This window comes from Sporisorium graminicola, chromosome SGRAM_7 (assembly GCF_005498985.1).
Source record: "Sporisorium graminicola strain CBS 10092 chromosome SGRAM_7, whole genome shotgun sequence".
Classification (NCBI taxonomy): Eukaryota; Fungi; Basidiomycota; class Ustilaginomycetes; order Ustilaginales; family Ustilaginaceae; genus Sporisorium; species Sporisorium graminicola.
In genome coordinates, this window is record NC_043737.1 from 226,228 (window position 1) to 249,087 (window position 22,860).

At 56.9% G+C, this 22,860-nt stretch overlaps 7 protein-coding genes across 7 annotated transcripts; 2 read left to right on the forward strand and 5 right to left on the reverse strand.

The window, feature by feature from the left end:
- Positions 1-71: 71 nt before the first annotated feature.
- EX895_005536 (uncharacterized protein) lies at positions 72-1,249 on the reverse strand (the record flags this gene model as incomplete). Its single annotated transcript, XM_029886128.1, has 2 exons — positions 72-833; positions 953-1,249. The coding sequence occupies 2 exons, from the start codon at positions 1,247-1,249 to the stop codon at positions 72-74; spliced, it is 1,059 nt and encodes a 352-aa protein (XP_029737359.1).
- A 1,217-nt stretch (positions 1,250-2,466) lies between these two features.
- On the forward strand, positions 2,467-5,586 carry EX895_005537 (uncharacterized protein; the record flags this gene model as incomplete). Its single annotated transcript, XM_029886129.1, has 1 exon — positions 2,467-5,586. The coding sequence occupies one exon, from the start codon at positions 2,467-2,469 to the stop codon at positions 5,584-5,586; it is 3,120 nt and encodes a 1,039-aa protein (XP_029737360.1).
- A 245-nt stretch (positions 5,587-5,831) lies between these two features.
- EX895_005538 (uncharacterized protein) lies at positions 5,832-11,354 on the reverse strand (the record flags this gene model as incomplete). The annotated part of the gene is made up of 1 exon (XM_029886130.1): positions 5,832-11,354. One exon carries the CDS (start codon positions 11,352-11,354, stop codon positions 5,832-5,834), a length of 5,523 nt encoding a protein of 1,840 aa, XP_029737361.1.
- Positions 11,355-13,475: 2,121 nt separating this feature from the next.
- EX895_005539 (uncharacterized protein) lies at positions 13,476-16,151 on the forward strand (the record flags this gene model as incomplete). The annotated part of the gene is made up of 1 exon (XM_029886131.1): positions 13,476-16,151. One exon carries the CDS (start codon positions 13,476-13,478, stop codon positions 16,149-16,151), a length of 2,676 nt encoding a protein of 891 aa, XP_029737362.1.
- Positions 16,152-16,246: 95 nt separating this feature from the next.
- Positions 16,247-16,984, reverse strand: EX895_005540 (uncharacterized protein; the record flags this gene model as incomplete). The annotated part of the gene is made up of 1 exon (XM_029886132.1): positions 16,247-16,984. The coding sequence occupies one exon, from the start codon at positions 16,982-16,984 to the stop codon at positions 16,247-16,249; it is 738 nt and encodes a 245-aa protein (XP_029737363.1).
- A 1,437-nt stretch (positions 16,985-18,421) lies between these two features.
- On the reverse strand, positions 18,422-19,984 carry EX895_005541 (uncharacterized protein; the record flags this gene model as incomplete). The annotated part of the gene is made up of 1 exon (XM_029886133.1): positions 18,422-19,984. The coding sequence occupies one exon, from the start codon at positions 19,982-19,984 to the stop codon at positions 18,422-18,424; it is 1,563 nt and encodes a 520-aa protein (XP_029737364.1).
- A 1,355-nt stretch (positions 19,985-21,339) lies between these two features.
- On the reverse strand, positions 21,340-22,697 carry EX895_005542 (uncharacterized protein; the record flags this gene model as incomplete). Its single annotated transcript, XM_029886134.1, has 4 exons — positions 21,340-21,348; positions 21,502-22,280; positions 22,383-22,527; positions 22,611-22,697. The coding sequence occupies 4 exons, from the start codon at positions 22,695-22,697 to the stop codon at positions 21,340-21,342; spliced, it is 1,020 nt and encodes a 339-aa protein (XP_029737365.1).
- Between the last annotated feature and the right edge of the window lie 163 nt (positions 22,698-22,860).

Here is a 22,860-nt window from a genome sequence, read left to right on the forward strand (position 1 = left end):
GGTTATGATATGCCTTTATCGGGGATGAATGGTTCTGTCGAGGATGAGGATGACCTTGGCACGAATCGGATCTAACGCGCGAGGCGCGGGTTGGAGAATCGGACGTGCTGCTCGTAGAACTTAATAATCTTCTGAGGGCAGCGCTCATTGGCGATGTCGTTGTCGACCCAGAGGCGAGGCCCTCTGCCATCTGCCTCTTCCGGCATATCGATCGATTTCATGGCCCTACTCCATGATTTGCTCTGTTCGAATTGCACCCAGCTCTGCAGTCGACTGTCGTCCTCGCTGCGCTGCATGTTGATGATGCAATCGACGCAGTCCTCCCAGTCTTTGCGCTCCATGTAGTGGTCCAAAAAGCGAACGCGCACCTTTTCCAGAGCTTTTTGCTTGCTCTCTGCGCTCGACTTGGGGCGAGACTCAGCATGATCGTCGTCGTCGTCGTCGTCCTCATCCTCTTCAGACGTGGAGGAAGATGCGCGTCGAAGGATCGAGGCAGAGACGCGCGGTCTCTTGGCCGGACTGCTGCTCTTGGAGGATGCCGCCGCACTCACTCGACGCCCATTCTTAGCCCGGGTTGCCCTGCGGGACGACTTGCTGCTGGGCTCCTCTTCCGATTCCTCGTCGTCTTCGACCTCGATCTCGTCCAAGTCGTCGTCTTCGTCCGTGTGGCGAGATTTGCGCTTCTGAACCAGTTCGAACTTTTTGGGCTGAGACTTAGAAGGTTGCGTCTTCCAGTAGTCGTCGACCAGTTGACGCGTGAGGTTACTCTCGGGCTCCCACGTGTTGTCCGCCTCGTCCCAACCTTTCCACTTGATCAAGTACTCCATGTTCCACTGACGCGATCGCAGGATGAGTAGGAGACAAATGTAGGAAGGAACACCATCAGCTCTGCAATGCACGGACAAGAAAGTGCCGAATGCGGATGTACCTGCGAATGAGAACGCAGACTTACGGAATCTGAGCCTTTGAGCGGGCGATGGGTGCGGATGGCCTCGACCTCGTATTCGTCTTCGGCTTGGACGCTATCGTCATCGTCGTCGTCCTCTTCATCATCATCATCGACGGTCACGACCTCCTGCTGGGCCTTGGGCAGGCGACCTCTCTTTGCTGGTTTTCTTTCTTCGATCTCGTCGTCGTCGTCGTCGGATGTATCCAAGGCGATCTTAGTGGGCCGATTGCGTCCATTCGGCTTGTAGGGCGAACCGCTTGTGGAGGCGGTCCTGCTCCTGCCGCGAGGCATCACGGGCATATCGTCGGCAGCTCGGTCGACGACGGCGAATGCAGCGGGAAGTGTTTGTGAGGAGGACGCGGGACCAGATGTTACAGTGCTGTGCTGATCTGCCGCAGCAGGCTTCCTTCGAAAAGGGGAAACAGCGTCGAGGATTGCCGACAACAGTTTGGCGGAGCGGGTAGAGGTTGACGCTGCGGGAAGCGTCGGTATCAGTGCAATCTCGAGTGGGATGAAGTTGCGAAGGCAAGAGGTGTCCGTCGATGCTGCCGAGATGCGTCGGGCTTGTGTGAACAACCTGAAGGTTGATGCTATGCGAGTCGAGTAGCGCAGGTGTTGGTCGATTAGTGCAGTCTGCTCTATGCTCTGCAGCAGAAGATCGAGGAAGCCAGACCCGACGAGAGACTCGAGGGTGAAGGAAGAGGATGATTATGGTGGCGGGAAGAGAAGTGAGGGGTCGAAGCGATGCGTTGCTTCAAGTGAGCGCAGAGCGGGTGATGATGAGCGGAAGAAAGTGTCGAAAAGCTGAGCCGATGCTGTCTGTCGGGTCCCTTTGACAAGAATATCCTCTTGTTGCGAATATGGAATTTTTGGCCCCTGCGCTTGGCACGACGAGAGCGAGAGCGACAGAATCCATCTCAACACCACGACGCGTGACCTTGGGAAAGATCAACAGGAAGCGACGAACCGCGACGTTGTGACCCGATTCATCACCGTAAGAAACCCCGATTTTAACCAGGAACCACCGCCAAGCCTCGCGGCCTGTGCACGCAGGTCACTTTGGAGAGCACTTTGCGCAACGCCAACACTCCCATCACGCTGAGAGAGGCTGACAGAAGGAGTTGAGAGAGCGACTCCGCGCAGAGGTTGAACGAAGAATGGTGCTCGAAGTTTATGGCTCTGCAGCGGCGGGGCGACGGTGTGACCTTGAAATGATTCAGGGTCCAAGCTCGCCCACTCGTCATAAAAGCACACGGTCAGATTTGGCTGTGCAAGCGGTGCAAGCAGCACGGGGACGCCGAAGAAAAGGCGTGTAAGCTTGATGAAGACGCCGAGCGCATCTCTGCGGCGTATCGTCCCACATCTTCGCCTCACATCGCACCCCACGACCACCAAGCGTGACTGGTCTCTCGAACCTGGAGTAAAGCGGATCACTCGACGGTCAGCTCAAGTATGATCCATCGCGCCTAGCTACGCTCCAATACCGACAACGCAGTTCGACGTGACTACAACTCAGGATGGCTTCCTCTCACGACTCTGCTGCGCCACCGGATGTGACTCCGCCTGTTGACGAAGCCAATGACGCAGCTCGAGCTTCTCAGGAAGCTTCTCACGTCTCAGATCACACCGAACAAGCCGACCTGGACACAGAAGACAGGCAAGATGCCGAAGTCATCGCTTTATCTGGATCGGCAGAAGCGACATTGACAGCGGACAAGCCACCACCAGAGATAGCAACACAGTCGGATCAGAGCACTCGTATCGAGCTCGAGTCAGAGCAGGAAGAACTGCAATTGGCATCCGACGCCAGCGAAGACGACGGTGACATCTCGCTCGTTACCTCGCCAAAAGTCGATCAAAATGCGTCAGCCGGCGCCACTCCCTCCGCCTTCCATCGTCGAATCGACTCTGTGCCTCCTCAAAAGTACAACGTCAGCTCTGATCCCGCAAATGGGCTATCGAATGCCTTCGCCTCTACCTCGCTACAAGCATCCCTGGAGGAGGAGGACGAAGCAGACATCTCCATACAGCAGCACGAACACGATGCCGATATCGACTTTGGCCCAAGATCATCTCCAGCTTATCGTTCCTTTGGACATGTCGACGAGCTAGAGTCGCATCCTGGTCCTACAACCATCGACAAGGCGGATCTCAAATTTGTCGACATCGCACTAGACGCACCCGAGCAAGATGCTTCCATCGGCGCAAACATGCTGGAACCTACGAATCCGTTGGCAGGTTCGGCAAGAACTGCGGAGCAGATCCGACGAGATAGCGTGTGCAGTCAAAGTGTTCAGCCCAGCGCTACTACAGCTGATGCTGAACAGGATGCGGTACTGGCTGCTAGTGCATATCTTTCCAAGCACGGGGCCAGCCCGCCTCTGAGCCCGGATCACGGCGACGCGAGCGGCTGCCGCAGCGTGGAAGGTCGCTATCGAGGCCGCAGAAGTGTGGCCACGAGCAGAGCGGCCAGTCCTGCACCTTCCCCCTCTCCGAGCCCAAGAACGTCACGGCGTGCATCAATGACTCTATCACAGGAGCCAATTCATCATTCTCCATCCAGTTCTGCAACACCCGAAAGTAGACCTCCGGCTCCAGACGCACCGGCGCCAACTCTGTTAGCCTCAGACGAGCACGGAAACATCTGCATCGTATCGGAAATTCCGGTCAGCCCTCGGACTGTTCCTGAAGGGGGCCGTCCGCTCCCTTCCGAGCCTCAGCAACCTAACTCAGGAATCACATCCTCGGATAACGCATCCGCACACAAGACAGCAGCACCAGCAGAATTACGAGCAATTCAGTCCACCAACAAAGTGGCCACCTCCTTGTCCGACGAAGTGTCAGCCGCCGATGCTGTAGAGGGACCTCAAGCTCTCGAAGCAGTCCTACGCGACACCATTACCGCCTCACCCATCGCACCAGCAAACGGCGACAGCTCCTATCACTCAACAACGCTCAACCCCGGTCTCTCTGACAAGGCAGATCAAGTCGACTCCAAGACCCGACGCAAGTCATCCTCTGCAAGCGCCGGTCCAGTCGAATCGCGAACACGCATGACCACCCTACCAGCAAAACCAAAGACGGAAGAGATCAAGCACCGCGCGGACTTTGAACGCATGATGATGGCCGCTAAAGACGCAGAGCGGAAGCGGCGCGAAGAGGAAGAGGAACGCAAGCGTCGGCGTCAGGATGAGCAACGCGAGGCCTTGGCTCGGTGGGATAAGGAGATCTTGCCGTCTTGGTCTCGAGCGCGCAAAGATCCAGAGCTGGAGCAGCTGTGGTGGCAAGGCGCTCCACCGAGCATCCGTGGCCGTGTCTGGGCGTTGGCGATTGGTAATCCGCTGATGCTACCTCGAAACCTGCTCGAGCAGTCGGAGAAGAAGGCGGCGGGCAGCAGCAACCAGCCGATCGAGGCTGCGATTCCGCCTCGCGTCCTCGATCAGATCGACCAAGACGTCGAGGACACGCTGCCAAGCTTGAAATTGTTTCAGACAAGTGGGCCATTGCACGAAGATCTCGTTCGACTGTGTCGAGCATTCGTTCTGGTGCGTATGGAACAAGTTTCCGAGCTCGATGTAGCGGGCGACGCCAACCGGAATGCCAGCCGACATCAGCACGCTAGCCCCTTGTCACCCAAGAGCCCGCTTCTCACCGACGAAGACGATAACTACGAACCCGACGAGCAAGAAGCGGATCCACAGGACGAGTATTTGAGACGAGGCATCGACATCTACCAGCCCGGCTTGGCCAGCCTAGCCGCCGTACTGCTTATCAACATGTCGATCAACACGGCGTTTATCGCGCTCCTCAACCTGCTCCACTCAAAACCCTGGTTGAAGGCGCTCTACTCCTTGCTGCCTAGCATCGTCCCACCTGCGTCAGGCACGAGTCCTGCATCGGTGCAACGAGCCAGATTTGCATCCTCCGCGACTCGCAAAAATCCAGGCAGCGCCTACACCCTCCCACCCAAGGACAAGGCAATCCGCGGCTTCGAACGCGTCTTCGAAACGCTACTCGCCGACCAGATGCCCAAAGTGTACGCGAACCTCTTGGCTCACAATGTGAAGCTCTACCGCGTCGTTCTACGCGATTGGGTGACGACGCTGTGGACGGGATGGTTGGACGTGGATACTGTAATGCGGTTGTGGGATGTCGTCTTGCTGGACGAGACGGATTCGATGATCTACCGCGCGTGTCTGGCGTTGGTGCAAATGCTGGAGTCTCGGCTGTACGTGCCGGATCAAGGCGAGTTGGAGTCGGTGCTCAAGGGGACAAATAGGGCAGCCCTTGCGATTTGGAGGAGAGATAAGCAGATGAGAGGCGAGCTGGAAGTGCATGCACACCATGCGTTGAATGCTCCCCGACACAGTCGGTCTTCGATCTCGTCAAGCGCACCGGAACCAAGGGGCACATACACCTCTTCCACGACCTCTCCCTCGACTCAGAGCGAAGGTTCCACTCTCGCCGTTCAGTCAGACACCACCGAACCCGACCCCGACGCTATCTTGCCGCGAGACTACATCTACGAGCAATACGCCATCCAGGAGCAGCACGTGTTCTCGACGCTAGAGGCGCAAAAGAGCTGGTGGAAGCAGTCGACGCTGCAGCGTTTGCTGGATCGAGAATTGTCGGAATAGTCTTGCGCACCTTGAGGGCGCGTGTGATTCACTCGATGCAAAGGCACATCCGCTGTCAGTCATGGTCTACAGGAATCACGTCATTCGTCTCGAGAATGGGAAGCAATAAAACAAGTGCAAACGGGCGGAGAAGAAACCAAAGAACCATCGTATCTGTGTGTGTACTGTATCTGTTTGCGTGTCTGTCTGCGTGTGTATTGAAAGCGAGCCTCCTCCAACTCTCAATCTCCCTCTCACCTTATTGTCTAGCGCATACTCAACGCACTCCTTGTTGGACTCCCCATGACATCTCCCAGACTGCTGCCCGTCCTCGTCCGTCCCCCCGCACCCCGCAAGCTAGCCGTATGCTTCTCCAGCTCCATCGTCGTTCGTCTCCAGTTCTCCATGTGCTTGTCCGCCTGGCTCTTGTACTTCTCTAGCGTATGTTGCAACGAAGAGATCATGGATTCGTCGACGCCGGCTTCCTGGATGAGGCTCTGGTAGGCGGCGGCGAGTTGGTCGTACTTGAGTTCACTCTCGTCGAGGCCGGCTTGGAGGTCACGGATTTGGGTCACGAGTTGCGTCATGTGGACTTGCGAGGCGCGTTGCGAGGTGAGCGAGTCTTGGTAGGCGCGCGTCATCTCGGCGAGTTTCGACTCGAGCTCGTGCGTTGAGCCGCTGCTTGACGACGAGCTGCTGCCGTTGCTGTGGCCGTTGCGAGGCTTGGCGTCGTTGCCATAGACGTAGTAGCTGCTCGAGCCGCGTGCGGGTTGGTGGGCGGCCGATCCGTTGGTCGCCACACCGCCCGCGCCGCCCTTGTGCGATCGAAGCAAGTCGCTCTTGGCCGCAATATCTTGTTCCAACTCCTCGTGTCCTCGTCGCAGTTCGTCCAGAATCTGATGCCTCAACCCATCACTCGAGCCACCAGTAGCCTGCGGCGATCCATGCCCTGCGAGGATCAGCTCCTCCAAGTTGGTCATGGTCGTGCTACGCGCAATCTGCGAGTTCTTGAGCTGTCGCTCAAGCTCCTGGACGTGCTGCTCGTACTGTCGGCGCGCTCGGCTCACCATCTCGTCGGCCTGCAGATCCTTGCGACGCGCATTCGACATGGCCTCATCGCGCTGCTGCTGTGCTTGTCGCAATGAAGAGGTCAACTCTGCCACCTTATCCTCGAGCTTCTTGAGCGACTTTGTATCGCTGCCATTGGCTGCGGAAGAAGGCGCCACGTTGCCGTACGTAGTGACGGCACCACGCAAGCCGTTGCTGATGGTCGGCGAAGCAGCCGCAACGCCGCCGTTGGCCCGCTGGAGCCGCGTCAACTCGCGCGTCAAGTCCTCGTTCTCGTTGGCAAGCCGCGTCTTGCTCTTCTCGAGTGTCTTGGTGTAGTGCGCGAGCTCTTGCAGCTTGGCCTGCGCATCTTGCAGCTGGCGATCCGTGTACTTTTTCGCCTCTTCGAGCACGTGAACATGCTCGACGATGGTCTTGTTCTGCATCGACTGAAGCTTGCGCATCTCCTGCTGAGCCAGCGTGAGCTCATGCTTGAGACCGCTGATCTCCTTGTCCTTACCGGCCACCAGCTGCTGCAGACTGTTTGCGTTGCGTTCTGCCTGCTTGTGCGCCTGCTCGAGCAGGTCCCGTCGCTTCGACTCGGCACTGAGCTCGACGGCCACCTGATCCGCCTTGTGCTTCCAGTTGGTCTCGCGTCGCTCGAGCTCCAAGAGGGCGTCTTCGAGATCTTGATGTTTGGTAGCAGAAGCTTGCAACTGCTTCTCGAGCGAGTCCTTGTTCTTGAGTGCTTCTGCGAGTCCGCGATTGATCACCGCAGACTTGCTTTGCGCTTCTTGCAGCTGAGCCTCTGCCTCGCGCTTGGCCTTCTCAGCAGCAGCGATCTTGGCATCAGCATCTCGGACGCGCACCTCGGCATCACGTACCTGCGCCTCGGCGTCTTGTCTTGCAGCACCATGGGATTTGGCCTCTTTCTGCGCCGCAGAGATTTCCGCACGCAGCGCCGAAATTTGCTCCAGACTCGAGTGCTTGGTCTCGGAGAGCTCCTTTTGAACACTTGCCATCTGCTCTCGCAGCGTCTGGAGCTCTTGCTCCTTCATGCGATGGATCTCCTTGGTCTTGACGTCTTCCGAGCTCTTGGCCTCCATCAATCGTCGTGTTTCGTCCAGCTCTTTCTGGAGGGCAGCCTTGGCCTGGTTGGTCTTGGCGTGTTCGTCCTTTGCTGACTTGACATCAAAGGCGAGAGTGTCGAGCTTGAGATTGAGATCAGATAGCTGCTTCGTGAGCGCTTCGCGCTCTCGAGAGAGATCCGAGACCTGCTTTTGCAGTTGATTGACCTCGCGCTCCTTGTCCTGGACACGAGCTTCGTGGCTCGATGCAAGGCGCTGTAGCTCCGAAAGCTGATAGGACGACTGGCGCGTCTGGTCTTCGAGCTGCGAAGCGCGCTTTTGCTCTTCTTCGCGGCTCTTGGCTTCGGCCAACAGCTTGACCTCGACCTCCTGCACAGCGGCGAGCATGCGCTTGTGGGCACGATCGACGTCCTGCTCCTTCTCCTGCAACTTGCGCGACAGTTCGTCCCTTTCAGCTGCGAAAGCCTGACGCTCGGAGCGGAACTGATCGGCGTTGGTGCTGTGCTTGCTAAGATCGCGCATGAAGGTGTCTTCCTTTTCCTTCCACGCTCTTTGCTCTGCCTCAAGTCGCAAGAGGTGGTCGGCAGCCTGATCGAAAGCGGACTTCAGCTCCGAGTGCGCTTGCTCTGTCGCCTTTTGGGTGGCCATTGCCTTCTCGAGCTGACCTTCCAGCAAATCGACGTCGCCTTGGAGTGCTGCCAAGTCGTCCTCGAGGGCGGACTCGCGCTCCTTGGAGCGGGCTAGAAGCTGGTCCTTATCCAGCAACAAGGTTCGCTCCGACTCGAGCTGCTCTTCAATCTTGCGCTTTTCCGTCTCGAGCTGGAACTTGAGCGTCTCGAGCGCCTCACGTTCCTTCTGGTCTCGCTCGGCGCGTTCAGTGACCATAGCCAGCTCGAGTTGCTTGCGCTTGAGCTCTTCATCGTGCCGTGTGGCTGTCAGCAGCGGTCGCACCCGCGTGTAGAGCTGCCACCATGGCCATTCGCGCAGTTCAACGTAGAGACGTGCATTGCGCTGGACCGTTCGCACTGCCGCCGCGCGGTTGAGGATCTTCTTCATCTGACGGCGAGCCGTGTACATACGGCAAGCTGCGCCGAAACGGCTGAAGATATCATAGAGATGCGTGTCTCTGCGCTCCTCCATCTCGGCTAGCACGCCGGCTTTGAAAAAGATCTTGGAGGTACCGACCTTGAAGGTAGACTTGTCGAGCTCGAGCGCTTCGACCATCCTTTGACAGGCTTTACGGCCGTCCATGTAGCCGGGAGGAATGATGCCTGGCGTCAAGACTTCGTAGCGGTTCCTGAACTCGGAGAACAGGAGTCGATTTGGATATCCGAGACGTGCGATACGGATGCCTTCGAGCACACCGTTGCAACGCAACTGCTCGAGCACGAGCGGTACATCCATCTTGCCTGGCTTCTTCTCCGGATTGGGGACGATGCAACGAACAAAGTGAGGCTGAGTTGACGAAAGCTGGCCCATGAGGGAGTTGAGCTGCTCCTTGTGCCTCTGACCGACGGTACGGAAGGCACCGCGCTTGACGCGACGCTTGGGCGCCGAAGCGAGCGAGCTTTCTTCGTCGACTTCGGCATATTCGGCAAAGAGCGAGGCAATGAAGCGGTCGTTGGATTCGGACATGACGCGGGTGAGGTTGTCGTTGAGCGGATCCTTGTTCTTGTCGAGCCAGCCATCGGTACGGTATTCGACATCTCCAGCGTAGTGCTTGACGACGAAGCCTTGGGCGAATCGGGTACGTCCGTACTTGGTGGAGCCGTGAGCTAGACCCTTCTCCGCCGCCATGGCTGCGCCAGCGGCGTCGATAGCGGAGCCGTCCCGGTTGGTGCCCCAGATGCGGTTGAGCTTTTCCGTAAAGGTGGAATCGGTCGCCTTGGGCATGATACATTCTTCGTCGAGGCAGGAGAGAATGCCGATGGGTGTCGTCGACTCGATGAGGTCGATGGTCGGTTGCAAGTCGAGACCAAAGTTGACAAAGTCCCACTCGATGTTTTCCCGAGCGTATTCCTCTTGCTCGAGGACAAACATGTGGTGGTTGAAGAACTGCTGGAGTTTTTCGTTTGTGTAGTTGATGCAGAGCTGTTCGAAGCTGTTGACGTCAAAGATCTCGAAACCGGCGATATCGAGGACGCCGATGAAACTGCTCTTGCTGGTGGGGCGGTCGAGCGCCTTGTTGATGCGGTCGACGAGCCAGCCAAAGGCTTTCTCGTAAAGCGTCTTGCTGAGTGCGGCCATCTCCTCTGACACCTGACGCATGGTTCTGGAAGAAGTGACCCATTCGCGTCCGGCCTTGACACGCGGTCGAAGGAGCGCTTTGGAGAACTCCTGCTCTGGCAGACCGAGGACGTGGCAGATCTTTTCGACCTGAGGCATGTTGGTGATTCGGGCTTGCTCGGAACGGTCCGTTGCTAGCTGAATATTTCCGAGCTGGAGGATGGCGGCAGCGACGCGGAAGAGGTTGAGCTGCTCCTCGGGGGTGAAGCCGACTGTGTCAAGGGCGTTGCGCAACAATTTCCACTCGGCAGGGTCATCAACGCCTTCGACATCCTTGCGCGTGCCTTTGAGATAGGCATAGTCTTCGGGCGAGCTGGTGAGCAGGAGCTTTTGCTTGAGCTCAGGCTCACCACCACGGAGGAGCTGGTAGAAGATGTGGAAGCTTCGCTCGTTCTCGCTCCGGATGGCGACTCTGCTCTTTTCCAAGAGGTACCAGTCGATGTTGGCGCCGGCGATGGCGCCGACCGAGGTGAATTCGATGCGGACAAACTTGCCGAAACGACTCGAGTTGTTATTGCGGATGGTTTGTGCGTTACCAAAGGCTTCGAGAATCGGGTTGGCCTGCAAGATCTGTCGCTCGAGGAGACCAAGGCGCTTGGCCGCGACAGGTTCGACGCCGTTGATGCGATCGAGGACTTCGCGGGAGGAGGAGGCGGTCAAAGTATTCGCAGGAGACTGGGAAGAATGAGCGGTCGGATCGGCGGCGATGGCGGCGAGATACTGAATGACCTTTTTGGTGTTTTCCGTCTTGCCGGCACCCGACTCTCCGGTGATGAGAAGACTTTGATTCTCGCGATTGTCAATCATGTTGCGCATGGCCTCGTCTGCAAGAGCAAAAACGTGAGGGGCATTCTCCTCTCTGCGACGGCCCTTGTATGCAGCTACAATGGCGTCTGTGTAGATAGGGAGCGAGTGATATGGGTTGACAGCGACCAAAAAGAGACCTGAGTAGGTGTAAATGAGCGAGCTAAAGTACCTCTGCCGCAAGTTATGCACGACGCTGGCTTCGTTGAGAAAGGTGAGGTCGGCAATGTCTTCGACCTTGTCGAACTTGGGCGGGTTCATCTTGCTCAACTCGAAGGTGGGAACGGTGCGATTGGAGCCATCTTGCAATGCGCAGAGCGAGGTTTCGCCTTCCTCCTTGATGACCCAAGCGGAGATGTAGCCGACGTTGGGATCGGGAATCCAGACGTACTTCTTGGATGCAAATTCGGCAGCAGAGGCAGCATCCGAGGCCGACTGCCCGACGCCCCGTGAAGGCCGGGGCATGGCAGCGGCTAGTTGTGCCGCATTGTTCGCCTCGACCGAGGGCGAGGCGCGATGTGATGGACGGAAGAGGTTCGACTTTGTGCGCACCACGTCAACCATGATGGCAGTGTGATAGGGTGGGCGATGTACGCCACTGGCAACGGGATGCTAATGAACAAGGAATGTTCCTCGAGAGATGGTGGTTGCGGAGGGCTTGTGGGGTCCAGCTATGGTGCAGGAATGTTCGATACCGGGTCGTTTGTTGTCGACGCTGCGGGTAGAGCGTGCTTTTCCGTGCTGCTAGCGAGAAAGAAGGAAAAAGAGAGCCAGCGAACGAACGAAACAAGAATGAGGGCGGCGATGTCGATGTTGATGGTGGTGAGGATGGGGATGGCGCCTAGGAACAAAGACGTCCTAAATTAGCAGAACCTGCGTGAGCGAGTAAAAAGGAGGAGGCGATGCGGGCGGGCCGTCTGACTTAGACTGCGTGAAGCTGCAGCCCAAAAAGCTAGAATTGACTGCGTTGCGTAGAACAACACTTGTTTGCTCCACCTTGGAGGAACAACAGGCTGGCTGACAGCCAAGCCGCGAGAAATGAACACCACTGAAAAAGGCGCGGCAGCACAGAGTGAGGAAACGGTTTTGATTTCTTTGTGAGACACGACCCCTATCAAGCTCGATTTCTGATTGAAATTGAAATAACATTAACGAAAACACGACGTTCCCAGCCGAAAGGGGCCTCGCTCTGTGGCTCTGTGGCTCTGTGGCTCTTGCGCGGCTCGTCCCTTGCCCCTGAGAAAGCGGATCTATTTGTCCGCTGGCCTTCCCGTTGACACTCCAAGTTGGTCTCGATCCTTCCAATTGGGTCTGTCGACGAAGGAGAAAGGAAACGAGAGACTATGGTGTGGACCCACACTCGGTAGTGATGAGGTCATTTGGGTCCGGTGGGCGTGCAGCTGGCTGTGCAGGCTTTTTTTCTTCCCTTTAAGGAGAGCGAGACCAACACTCAACTCGGACGCGCGTCTGAGCCAGATTACAAGTCTGCAGCACAGCACAGATTGAGACGCGTCTCGAAAGCTCTTTGCACAGACAGAAGTGTGACTTTTTTACGACTTCCCGCACGGAAGCGCGCTGTCTGAACCTGTCGACTGCTCTCACGCAAGGCGAACTTTTGTTGCACTCTCCGTGACCACAGCAGCAGCAGTGAGCGGTGGTGGATCTCACTGAATTGGACCCTGCATGCTTCCAACCACAGCTCAACTCAGCTCAAGCCGACCTCCAAGCAAGCCTCGAATCGATCGTCTCGTCGACCTCTGTTCTTAATGTCATATTGACAAGCGATGGCCCATAGCCGCTAAAGAGCAGCATGCCTTTGCATCTGTCTCAGCATAAATCGTATCATCCTTACAACAGGGGCAATCAAGAGCGCGTACTGCGCGATCAAGCACTCGCAGCTCAGCAAAAAGAACAACAGCGTCAATCCGCCTTTGTCCAACGTGATCAAGCCCGTCTTGAAGCTCTTCGTACTGGGCGACAAGATCTCGAAACCAGTCGAGCTACACGCCAACACCTACGGCCTACGCCTGCTCCTTCCGACCATCAACGCGGGCTCAACTCGCACTCCAGACCACAATCTGGTCACGCCCTTCTCCGCCCAGAAGACGAACTGGTCCCCTGGTATACCACCTCACAGCTGCGCAACGGCGCAGAAGCACGGAAGTCGGACGATCAGCGTCTTGAGGACGCATATAAAGATTCGACCACCAAGTCTTCTAACGATCCTCTCAAGGCCATGCAGACCTTCTTGGCTCAACGCAAAGCTGCCAAAGATCTTCCTCAGAGAGACGACTCCAGAACGCTGATCGGGAACAACGTGTCGGACCACTACGAACCCGAGGCCGTTCGATCTGCACAGTCTCGACGCAGACATAGCGCACGTACTCACAGCTCGCCTTCTCCCACTTTATCTCGTAATAGCTCATCACGAGCCCAACGCAAGCATCGAACCGACGAGGCTGCTTGTCATCAGACAGCAGGCTCAGAGGCCAACAAGCGACACAGACGCTCGGCTAGATAGCGAGTAAAGACCAGCAAAAGATGCGAGCGAAAATACAAGACGACACTACGGTCGTTCCGGTCGTTCAAGATGACTCCGCTGACCCCTGTTCTTTACAGCAATTCAAATTCAGCTCGTATCGCCCAGGCTCGCGCACGTCCATGTACCCGGAACTCTTCCAACAAATGGTCTGCGCGGTCTTGGAGTCCGAGTCCTATCTCTTCTCGAATGCCGAGCTCGATATCCTCTCCTCCTTCTTCATGCTTTCGTATCCCGCGCGGTACCTCTTCGTCCGCTTGCTGCAACGTAAGAAGGACACTTGGTACCGTCTCGACCGGCTGGAAGCGTACCGCTCTGAAGTTCAGGATCTTCAGGCAGCAACAAAGGAACTCGCAACGCCCATCTTGTCACCACCTTCAGACGGACCCAAAGTCGAGACTGCCAGGGCCGAGGAACAGGATCGACGTAAGCTGGCTCTCGATACGGACAAGGAGAACGCTACCTTGACCTTGCCTGGTCTTCAACGCGAATTGAAGATCGATGAAGAGACTGGACTGCCTCGCACGCCTACGTATCGTCACAAGCAACCGCTGGCCGAATCATCCAACCCGATCAATGGAGCTGTTCGAAACGCTTCCACGCTAAGTACCGAGGCACAGGAAGCAGTGCTGAATCGCTTCGTCATGACCGACCGCGATATGAAGGGCGGCATTGCCGAATCCCTCTCTCTGCTCACGATTGAGGAGCTCAAACTCATTTCAAAGAACATGGGCATCGCAAAGATCGGCATCACACGCGCGCAGATCGTTGCAACCCTGTCTGCGACCAAATCGCAGTCGATGCTATTCAGAAGTCCTATCAAGCAATCGAGTGGTACAACTGCCGGCTCCAAGCAACTCACGCTAAACTTTGGAAACTCCAAGGCGGCACCGCCTCAAGCATCGCGGCTCAAAGACGAGCTGTCCGCAGCGCTGGGAGGCGGTTGCGTCCAGGTGCTTCCTGCTGTCCGCTCGCTCGTCGATCGTGTCGCGCTCGTCTACTATCGAGGCAACTTGCTGGGCAGCGCTGCGCTCACCACCGCCATCCTGTCCCGCTCACGCATTCGCAACTATCCTAAGTACGCCTACAGGCGCACGAGTTTCCTTTTCCCCTCTCGAGACCACTTGATCGCCTTTGAGCGCGCGCTCGGCATCGAAGCGGAGATGGACCACCTCATCCAGTTTGGCAAGAGCGAGGCGGATTTCCGAAACGCACTGGAGCTATTCGAGTCAGTGTGGGCCGAGTGGACGTCGTGTGTGCAGGAGTGTGTGGCGGCGCATCCGGAAGGAATCGATAAGATGGTTTACCACAGGATGCGGTTTCACCCTGGGTGGGTGCTGACACGGGTGGTGTACAAAGGCGCGACGGTCCTGGCGAGGTTCAAGCAGAGAGAGCGCGAGAAGGAGGTGCTGAAGGCTTTGCTGGATCAGAAGGTGTTCCGGCGCGGGCGGAGAGGCGATTGGTACGACCGGTTAGCGCTCGTCACTGCACTGTACTCGGAGGATCAGCGCAAGGGCAAGCGCGAAGCACTACAGATCAGCGTCAGAGGGCTGCAGGATCCTGACACGCATCTCATTTACCACGACACGCTGCAGCGCCGCATCGCGAGGCTCGAGTCGCAGCTGCGTATTCCAAGGTCGGAACAGCACGACTTTTCGTATACAAAGCTGAAGAAGACGACAGAGGTCGAGTTTAGGGGGCTGCGTTTGGACAGCATGGTCGAGACGGACACGCGCACGAACGAGCCCATGACGGCGTTGTCACGGTTTTTGCAGGCTGGCGCTTCGCCACCGACGTCGCCGGATGAAATGCGGTCGAGGAGTAGTACACCACCGAGGGCTTGGTCGCGCAGTGGGAGCGGGAGTCCGAGCAAAGCGTCGCCCCCAAAACGTGTTTCGAGCGGGTTCGAGACACGGAAACCGTTGTTCAAGCGGGTCAAGATCGAGTCGTTTTCCAATCCAGCCTGGGTCAAAGCGGAACAGGACACGACTAGAAAAGTCGAAGCGGACGAGGCAGCAGACGTTCAGCCGAGACTGGCGGACGAGACGGCATCGGAACGAGCCACAGTCAAAAAGGAAGAAGATCTAGACGACATTTCGTGGGACGACATTACCGCTCCCGCCCCGGACCCCACCGCCCTGTCGATCATGATTGGCAGCGAGGGCCCTTCATCCGTGACCACGTCGACACGTCGTTCGATGCGCAGCGTCTGGCGCGGGCTCGACAATCGGCCGTGTCACGTGGAGCAGCTCTGTCTCCAGAACTACGCGCTGCAGGACTTTAAAGGTTACCACTGCGAGGGCAAGCTGTTGACCATGATCTTTGTGCTCGTCATGTGGGACGTCATCTTCATGGATGGCGTTGCGGGCTCGTTTGAGACCCCGTATCAGTCGGCGCCGCTCGACCTCGCGTCGGATTCGTTTGCCATCGTGCGCAGCCAGCAGATCCGCGACCGGCTCGACCACGTCGAACGCACGGGTGGTCTCGACCTCATTGCCAGTGCCGACGATCGCGAGCGCGCGAACCGGACGTGGGCGGTGGGCTGTAGATGGGACCTGTTTAGCAAGCAGGACCTGCTCGAGGTCGCCGAGTGTCTCGGTGGGCACAGCATCAGCGTTGTTTGTCAGATGCTGGTCGAGGAGTGGGATCAGTGCTCTTCGGGGATGCCGGATCTGGTGATTTGGCGAATGCGGGATAAAGTGGTGCGGTTTGTGGAGGTGAAGGGGCCCGGGGACAGGTTGAGCGAGACGCAGAAGGTGTGGATCGATGTGCTGTTGAGGGCGGGGGTCGAGGTGCAGGTTGGGATGGTTAGGGAGGGGTGAGCGCGAACGTTCATACGAAGGGAATGGGATTTGTTACTGTGACTGAAATTGCGGTTGCGTCTGTACATGCGTAGTGTGATGGTGGTGGGGGAGGGCTAGTCTTCGTCCATGAGCTGGTCCTCGTCTGCGTCGTCTTGGCCTGCCGCATGGAGACTTTTCCGCAACAAGCTAGCGTCAGCCGCATCAGCGTCGTCGTGCATTCTCACCGACTGATCCGCATCTTCTTCCTCGGCGCCATCGAGCCTGCTAACATCCGCGTCGTTCTCCGCCTCAGCCTCGCCCTCTTGCCCATCAGCCGCTTTCTTCTCCCCCGCGCCAGCCGTAGCCTTCTCGCTCTTCTTGCGCGCCGCGTTGTCCCTGTACCCTTTCAACTGCGCCTTGAGTTCCGCCATCTCGTCCTCGCCCGCAAGGTCGATCTGTCTGACAGCATCCAGCACGTGCTGGGCGGTGATGATCTTGCCCTTTTTCTTGGTGGCATTGTCGTGTGCCGTTGCGGTCAAGTAGCTGATGAAGACGGTGGCGGACTTGACGAGGGCTTGCTGCACCTCTTTGCGCAGCTGCACGCTGTCAGGGATATCGCTTTTTGCGCACTTGACGATGTTCGATCGAGGTAGTTCGAACGATTCGATGCCTTTCAGTGCGGTTTCTTGCTGCTTGAGCACGAGCTTGGAAGAGGTGGGGACGGTGAGCGCGGATGTGGATGTGCTCGCGTCCGCGTCGGCGACGGAGGGGCTGCCGTTGAGCGATTTGCGCGACAGGCCAGGTTTGGTGGATGGTGTGCTAGGCGCGGAGGCTCCGGACACCCCCGCTCCTCCTGTCGACTTTCGTGGCATTCTGAGCAGTTCAGTTCTCGGCGGGAATTCGACGCTGTTTTATCGAACGGCTGCAGTGAAGCTCTGCTCTGCTGGCTGGATTTGCAATGCGCTTGTTCGGAGATGATAGTCGCAGAATAGGGAGGCTGATGCCAAGGGACTCGCTGCAATGAAGATTCTGATGCCGTCACGAAAGGTTGGTCGTAAGAAGACTTGTTCAGATAACGGCTCAGCAGAGTTAATTTATCGCCCAACTCGTTTCAGAGACACAAAAGAAACACTTTGCAGAAAGCCTTTACGCGACGATCCGCGGGGCGTTCAGACTGCGCGCGTCTAGCCTGATTGCGAATTTGTTAAAGCGCCTTCACACTTCCGTCAGGTGCGCTCAGGTTCAACGTTGCTCAAAACAGTCACAGACGACGGCACCTATAGTAAGGAGGGGGAGTTAAAAGATGTGAAAATGGAAAGGGCTGTCGGACGAGCTAGCGGCGATTTGCAGCGAGAGCAAAGTGCTTAGTTGTGTCCGACAACGTGAATGACTAAGAGAGGGAGGGAACCGTGAAGTGAGGATCGGAGAGCAGAAAGGTGAAAAGAGAGATACAGGGCGGGTCAAGTAGAGGAAAGGGAAGAGAGGTTGGGGGGAGGGGACGTGGAGCGGCAAGAGCAAAGGCGATGGGGAGTTGCGTGTAGAGATCCACGTTCAAGGAGAAAGAGGTAGCTGCACAAGAGCATGCAAATGAGTTGGAAAAGGTCGAGTGCAGAACAGTTGTACACTGACCAAGGCATTGTGAGAGGTCTCACAGATTGGATATGGATCGTGATCCATTGTTACATCCTGTGCCTTCGTAAGCGCAGAGAAAGATGGAGGTGCCGTTAGATGGAGGCTCCAGTTGGTAGCCTGATATCCTGAGCGGTCGATCGATGTAGTAATCGAAAAGGCGGCCGTCTAGCATGCATTGGTGGATCTGAATCGTGCGACTGATTATTCTGAGCAGCGAATGGAGCAGCCCAGGCTAAAATTGAAGCAGGCTCCTTAAGGAGCATCCCGGATGGCTGAAGAATGGAAGATTGCAGGTGAAGCTGGCATATGCTAGCAAGGAAACCCGAGACAGGGGATCGAGGCGTAAAACCGACGCATCATGCGATACAAACAACACAGAAACGCCATCGGTGGCACGACAGTAAGCTGACTGTGCGAAGAAGTATGGCCGAGTAGTTGGAACCAGCATGTGCGTGCTTATGACCAAGCGAAAAGGGGTAATGCGAGCGAGAGCATGTGCAGAAGAATGAAGGGTCACAAGCATCGTGACGATGCACTGCCATGACAACGGCGCAAAGTCGATAGCTTGCGGCCAGGGCGCTTCAGAATTTGACGCGCTGGCCTTGGAACGTATCCGGAACCGAGAGAAAGGGAAAGCACATAGGCGATGGGATGTCACTGCGGCATCGTGGGAACAATCAATTGAGACGTGCGCCTCCAAGCATGCGAGCGAGAAGACTCTCAACAGTCGCGCCCGGCTGCATGCCAGGCTTGGGTGCGGGCGACTCAGCTGCAGCAGTGTTGCGAGAGGGCAAGGCTGCGGGTGTAGGCGCCTTGGAAGGAGTTGCAGTCAACTCGGCTGGGGCGGTAGCGCCACGCACGTCACGCGTTAATTGCTCTCCCTCATCATCGTCGCTGCCACCGGACTCGCCACTGCTACCGGCTGCGAGCGACGAAGGACGCAGGCTGCCTTGCTCAAGCTCGGAGCTGTTCTTGCTGAGACGATTCTGGAACTTGGGAGCGGGCAGGCTGGCGGGTGAGGGCGAGTTGTGGAAGTTCGGACCGGCGTAGGCAATGGCGGCCACTGCGGGATGTTGCTGGTTGGCGCTGTTGTTGGCCTTCTTGACGGGCGTGGAAGGCGCGATGTGGATAGGCGCGCCATGCGGGGGATATTGGGTGGGCAGGTGGGCAGCACTGCCGGCAGCGCCGGCGTTGCGCTGAGATTGGGCAGACTTGGATTTGACCATACCGTCACCCTTTGCCGACTCGAACAGGTCGTCGATGTGAAGAGGCAAGTCATTGCCGCGGCCCTTACCGGGGCCCTTGCCGTTCTTCTGGACGGCGCCCGAGCCAAAACTACCAGCCCGGGGTCGCCTCTTGCCAGCTTTGCCGTTAGCTTGACTATGGCCATGGGCAGAGCCATCTTCAGCGCCAAACGTTTCGACGTCGCGTGCATCGGCAAAGACGTCAAAGTGAGGCCCAGTGCGCTTCTTGGCTCCCAGGAGCTCCTGCTGCCAAGTCAAGGCAGGCGAGTCACGACCATCTTGGACCACCTTCTGAGGGTGAGCCAGGTTGCCGTCGTGCTTGGTGGTCGCACCTTGTGGGTTCGACTTCTTGTTGTGACGCTTGGAGCCACTGCCGTGCTGCGAGAGGTCCAAGTTGGAGTTGGAAGCGTTCTTGAACATTTCTTGCTGCCACGTGAGACCGGACGCCTGCTCGGCGCCGTTGCCCGTGTGCTTGTTCTGCGCAGGTTGCTGAACATGACTGAGAGTGGCAGATGGAGCCGACTTGGACAAAAGCATCTCGGATGCGTCCACTTTCGGCGACGACTTGGATTTCTTGGAACGTGAAGTCTTGATGGGGGTCGAGGAGGCTTCGTCGGCAGCAAATTTGGCCTCTTTGCTCTTCTTGCCTTTGGAGGAGCCAGACGGCTGCTTCGATGACTGCATTTCTTCGGTCATTGGCTTGGTGAGGGTGATGAGACCGGGGATAGGTGTGGGCTTTTCGGAGGGATTGGACGTGTCGGCGGAGGCGGTTTGCCGTTGCGATTTGACGGCTTTTTTGGCAGCTGATGCTTTCTTGCCAGAGACGCCGTTGGCGACATTGGAGGATACCTTGGCAGCGAGCTTGTCCGTCTTGGACTGCGTGGAAGGAGAGGCGATTGTGGATGAGTTGGTATGCGACGAGTTACGTGAGCTTGGTCTCGAGTGGACGGATGGCGCAGTCGAATGCGCATGCGATGGCCTCATTGCGGCGATCATGCTTAAACGGGGAGGGCAAGAGAGAAGAGGAAATGTATTCCCTCGCGTGTGATAGTATGAGAATGAGAAGGACTTTGAGTAGACCTGCCGAGCGAGGACTGAACGTGCTCTTTGACCTGAGACGTCACAGAGTCGGAGCAATGGATGTGAAAGAAGAGCGAGTCGGTCTGCTCGTTCGGATGAGTCGGATGGCGGACTGCGGCCAAAGAGAAGTGCAGGAGCGGTCGTGGCTGCTGTGGATGCTAGTGGTGCAGATCTAGTATGCTCGGTGGGAACGATGACCGTGGTATGCGAAGAGTCGATAGGCCGAATGCTGCCAAACTGAACAAGGTGACCTGCGAGCCCGAGACAAGAGATGCGACGAATGCCAGGAAACAGGAGAACGGATGGAACAAGAACCTGGATGGATAGTAGAGATGACGAGAACAAGGAGGATGTATGTCGTGGTTGCTGGAAGCGTAGTACTAAGGGGAGTTACGAGCAGGCGGAGCTGTGAGAGAGTGGCAGACTGGTTGAATGCGGAAGTCGGTTTTGAGGCAGCGAGCCTGGGCTGCTTGACTCGACTCTAAGCTCCAACGCTGCGCATTCGTTCAATTTCGACTTTGACTCGGACCTCCGCCTGCAGTTCGTCCGCAGCTGCAGCTCACATGCTCTTTGCCACACTCACACACACCGCTTTGTCTCGAATTTCGGCAGCCTTCTGTGTGTCAGATTATGATATGACACTGCTACAAAGCCTTCTCTTTCACTCGTACGATACATCGAATGCTTCACCTGGACAGCTGTTGCACCACCCCGCCTCTGCACCTCGACGGAAAACTGTGCAGCTCGAGACCATCAAAAAGAAGAGGGCAAAAAGAAGAACTGCAGCACCTAGGATTCCCGCGTGGTCCCCCACCGCAGTACTGACTAGGCGATACCTTGCTTAACTTCGCAGATCGGACGGGATGCGGTGCTTTCAAGGTTCTATGGCCGCAGATGAAAGTCTTAGAACACGACTGCAATATATACTATACTACCCAAACACAAGATGGCCCATGCACAAATCTTTGGGGGATCAGTAACAAAGCTTCGGGCTGCCCAACGTCTCTGATGCTGTGGTCGAATGTCCTTGCGTCCCACCGTCAACTGTCAAGTGGCAGCACGCCTCAGAAGGGCAACACAATCCGAATTATGATATGAACATGCGAGAACTGCAGGGCCTTGAAGGACAACGATAGACTTGACAGGATGCGAAAGGAAACGGACTGCGAATACGAATGGGCTCAGGATGCACGGCGGGACTCTGTATTAGACTGCGCTCTCCAGACTTGCTGATTTCTTTCTGGAGATGACCGTGGCTCTGAGTGACGTGATCAATCGACCTGTGGGACGAAGGTAGCAGGCACGTAAGAGAAGACGCATTGGTGAAGAAAAAGGTAAAGGTGCGATTACATCAAGGCAAGGAGCGGGATGTGAGCGCAAGTTCACAAAAGAAAGGGTCTTTTCTTAGACCAAGATAAGACAAAAACACTTACTGGATCAATGATGCCCTCGGGGCCAATCGAAAACACAGCGTCAGCTTCGGGAAGACAAGGCGAGTCAGCAATGCGGCAGATACGTTGATTGCCACGTCCCTTGCGCAGTGAGAGACGCGTGGTGGAGGCGTGCGCGACAATGTTGCCACCGATGGGCTTCTTGGCGTCGGCAGTGAAGGCAGTAGCTCCATCCACCTGTGCGACAACCTGGTTCGTGATAACGACTGCGACACCAAACTCGTCGGCCAGACGCATCAGTCCTCGAAGGAATTTGGCCAGGTGCATCTGTCTCGCCGACAGCTCGCCTCGACCTGAGAAGTCGGTACGGTAAAGCGAGGTGAGTGAGTCGACAATGAGTAGTGAGAAGCGCGACTCGGCCATCATGGCAGAAGCCTGCAAGAGCAGCTGCAGCTGGTGGTCGGCATTGTAGGCTCGGGCGTAGGCGACGTTATCGAGTACCTCTTCTCCGTTCAAGCCGTATCGTTCGGCCACGGCCAAGAGACGCACGGGACGGAAGGTGCCCTCGGTGTCGATGTACAAGCATTTGCCCTCACCGCCGCCCATGTCGACGGGCAGCTGGCAGGTCACGGCCAGGGTATGGCAAAGCTGACTCTTGCCCGTCCTGAATTCGCCATACAGCTCGGTGATGCTGCCAGTCTCCATGCCTCCACCCAGGATCGCGTCGAGGTTTTTGGATCCAGTGGTGATAGAGATGAGCTCATTTCGACGAGCGTGAAACTCAGTAGCGGTAGTGAATCCCATTGGTACCAATTTGGCGGCTGCGTTGTGGCAAACGCGAATGCACACGGGGGAGACGAGTGGGTCAGACGCATGCGACGGCAACAGATATTGAGACGGTCAAGGCGACGCATCGAACTTACCCTCAGCGAGAATCTTGTCTGCCTTTGCCTCCGAGATACCTTTGACGAGGAGGAGGTTCTTTTTGGGCGTGAATGCGATGCTCTCGACGGTGTTGTAGCCGGCTTCTGCGAGCTTTTTGCAGTCGGAGCTCGAGATGCCAAAGTCCTAACAGATTGCAGAATGGATCGCAGGATGCTGAAACGGTCAGATTGGCGTCTCAAGGATGGTGTGCAGGATTGCTTCCTTACCTCGAGCTTGCTAACGGGCAGGGGCCCGAAGGCCTCGCCCATGTCCTCTTCGCCCATCTGAGCAGGATTATGGACGCTTTGCGACATGGTGGAGTAGGATCGATCAAAGCGTGGGATGGCGGTCGAACTTCGTATAGCTGGAGGAGGTAGAAGAGTAGGAAGTGATACTGGGAGCACTCTTCTCGGTGGGTTTTTTTGGAGTCGAAACGACGGGACCTTGGGAAGGATAGTCGCTAGTGAGGATGGTCGG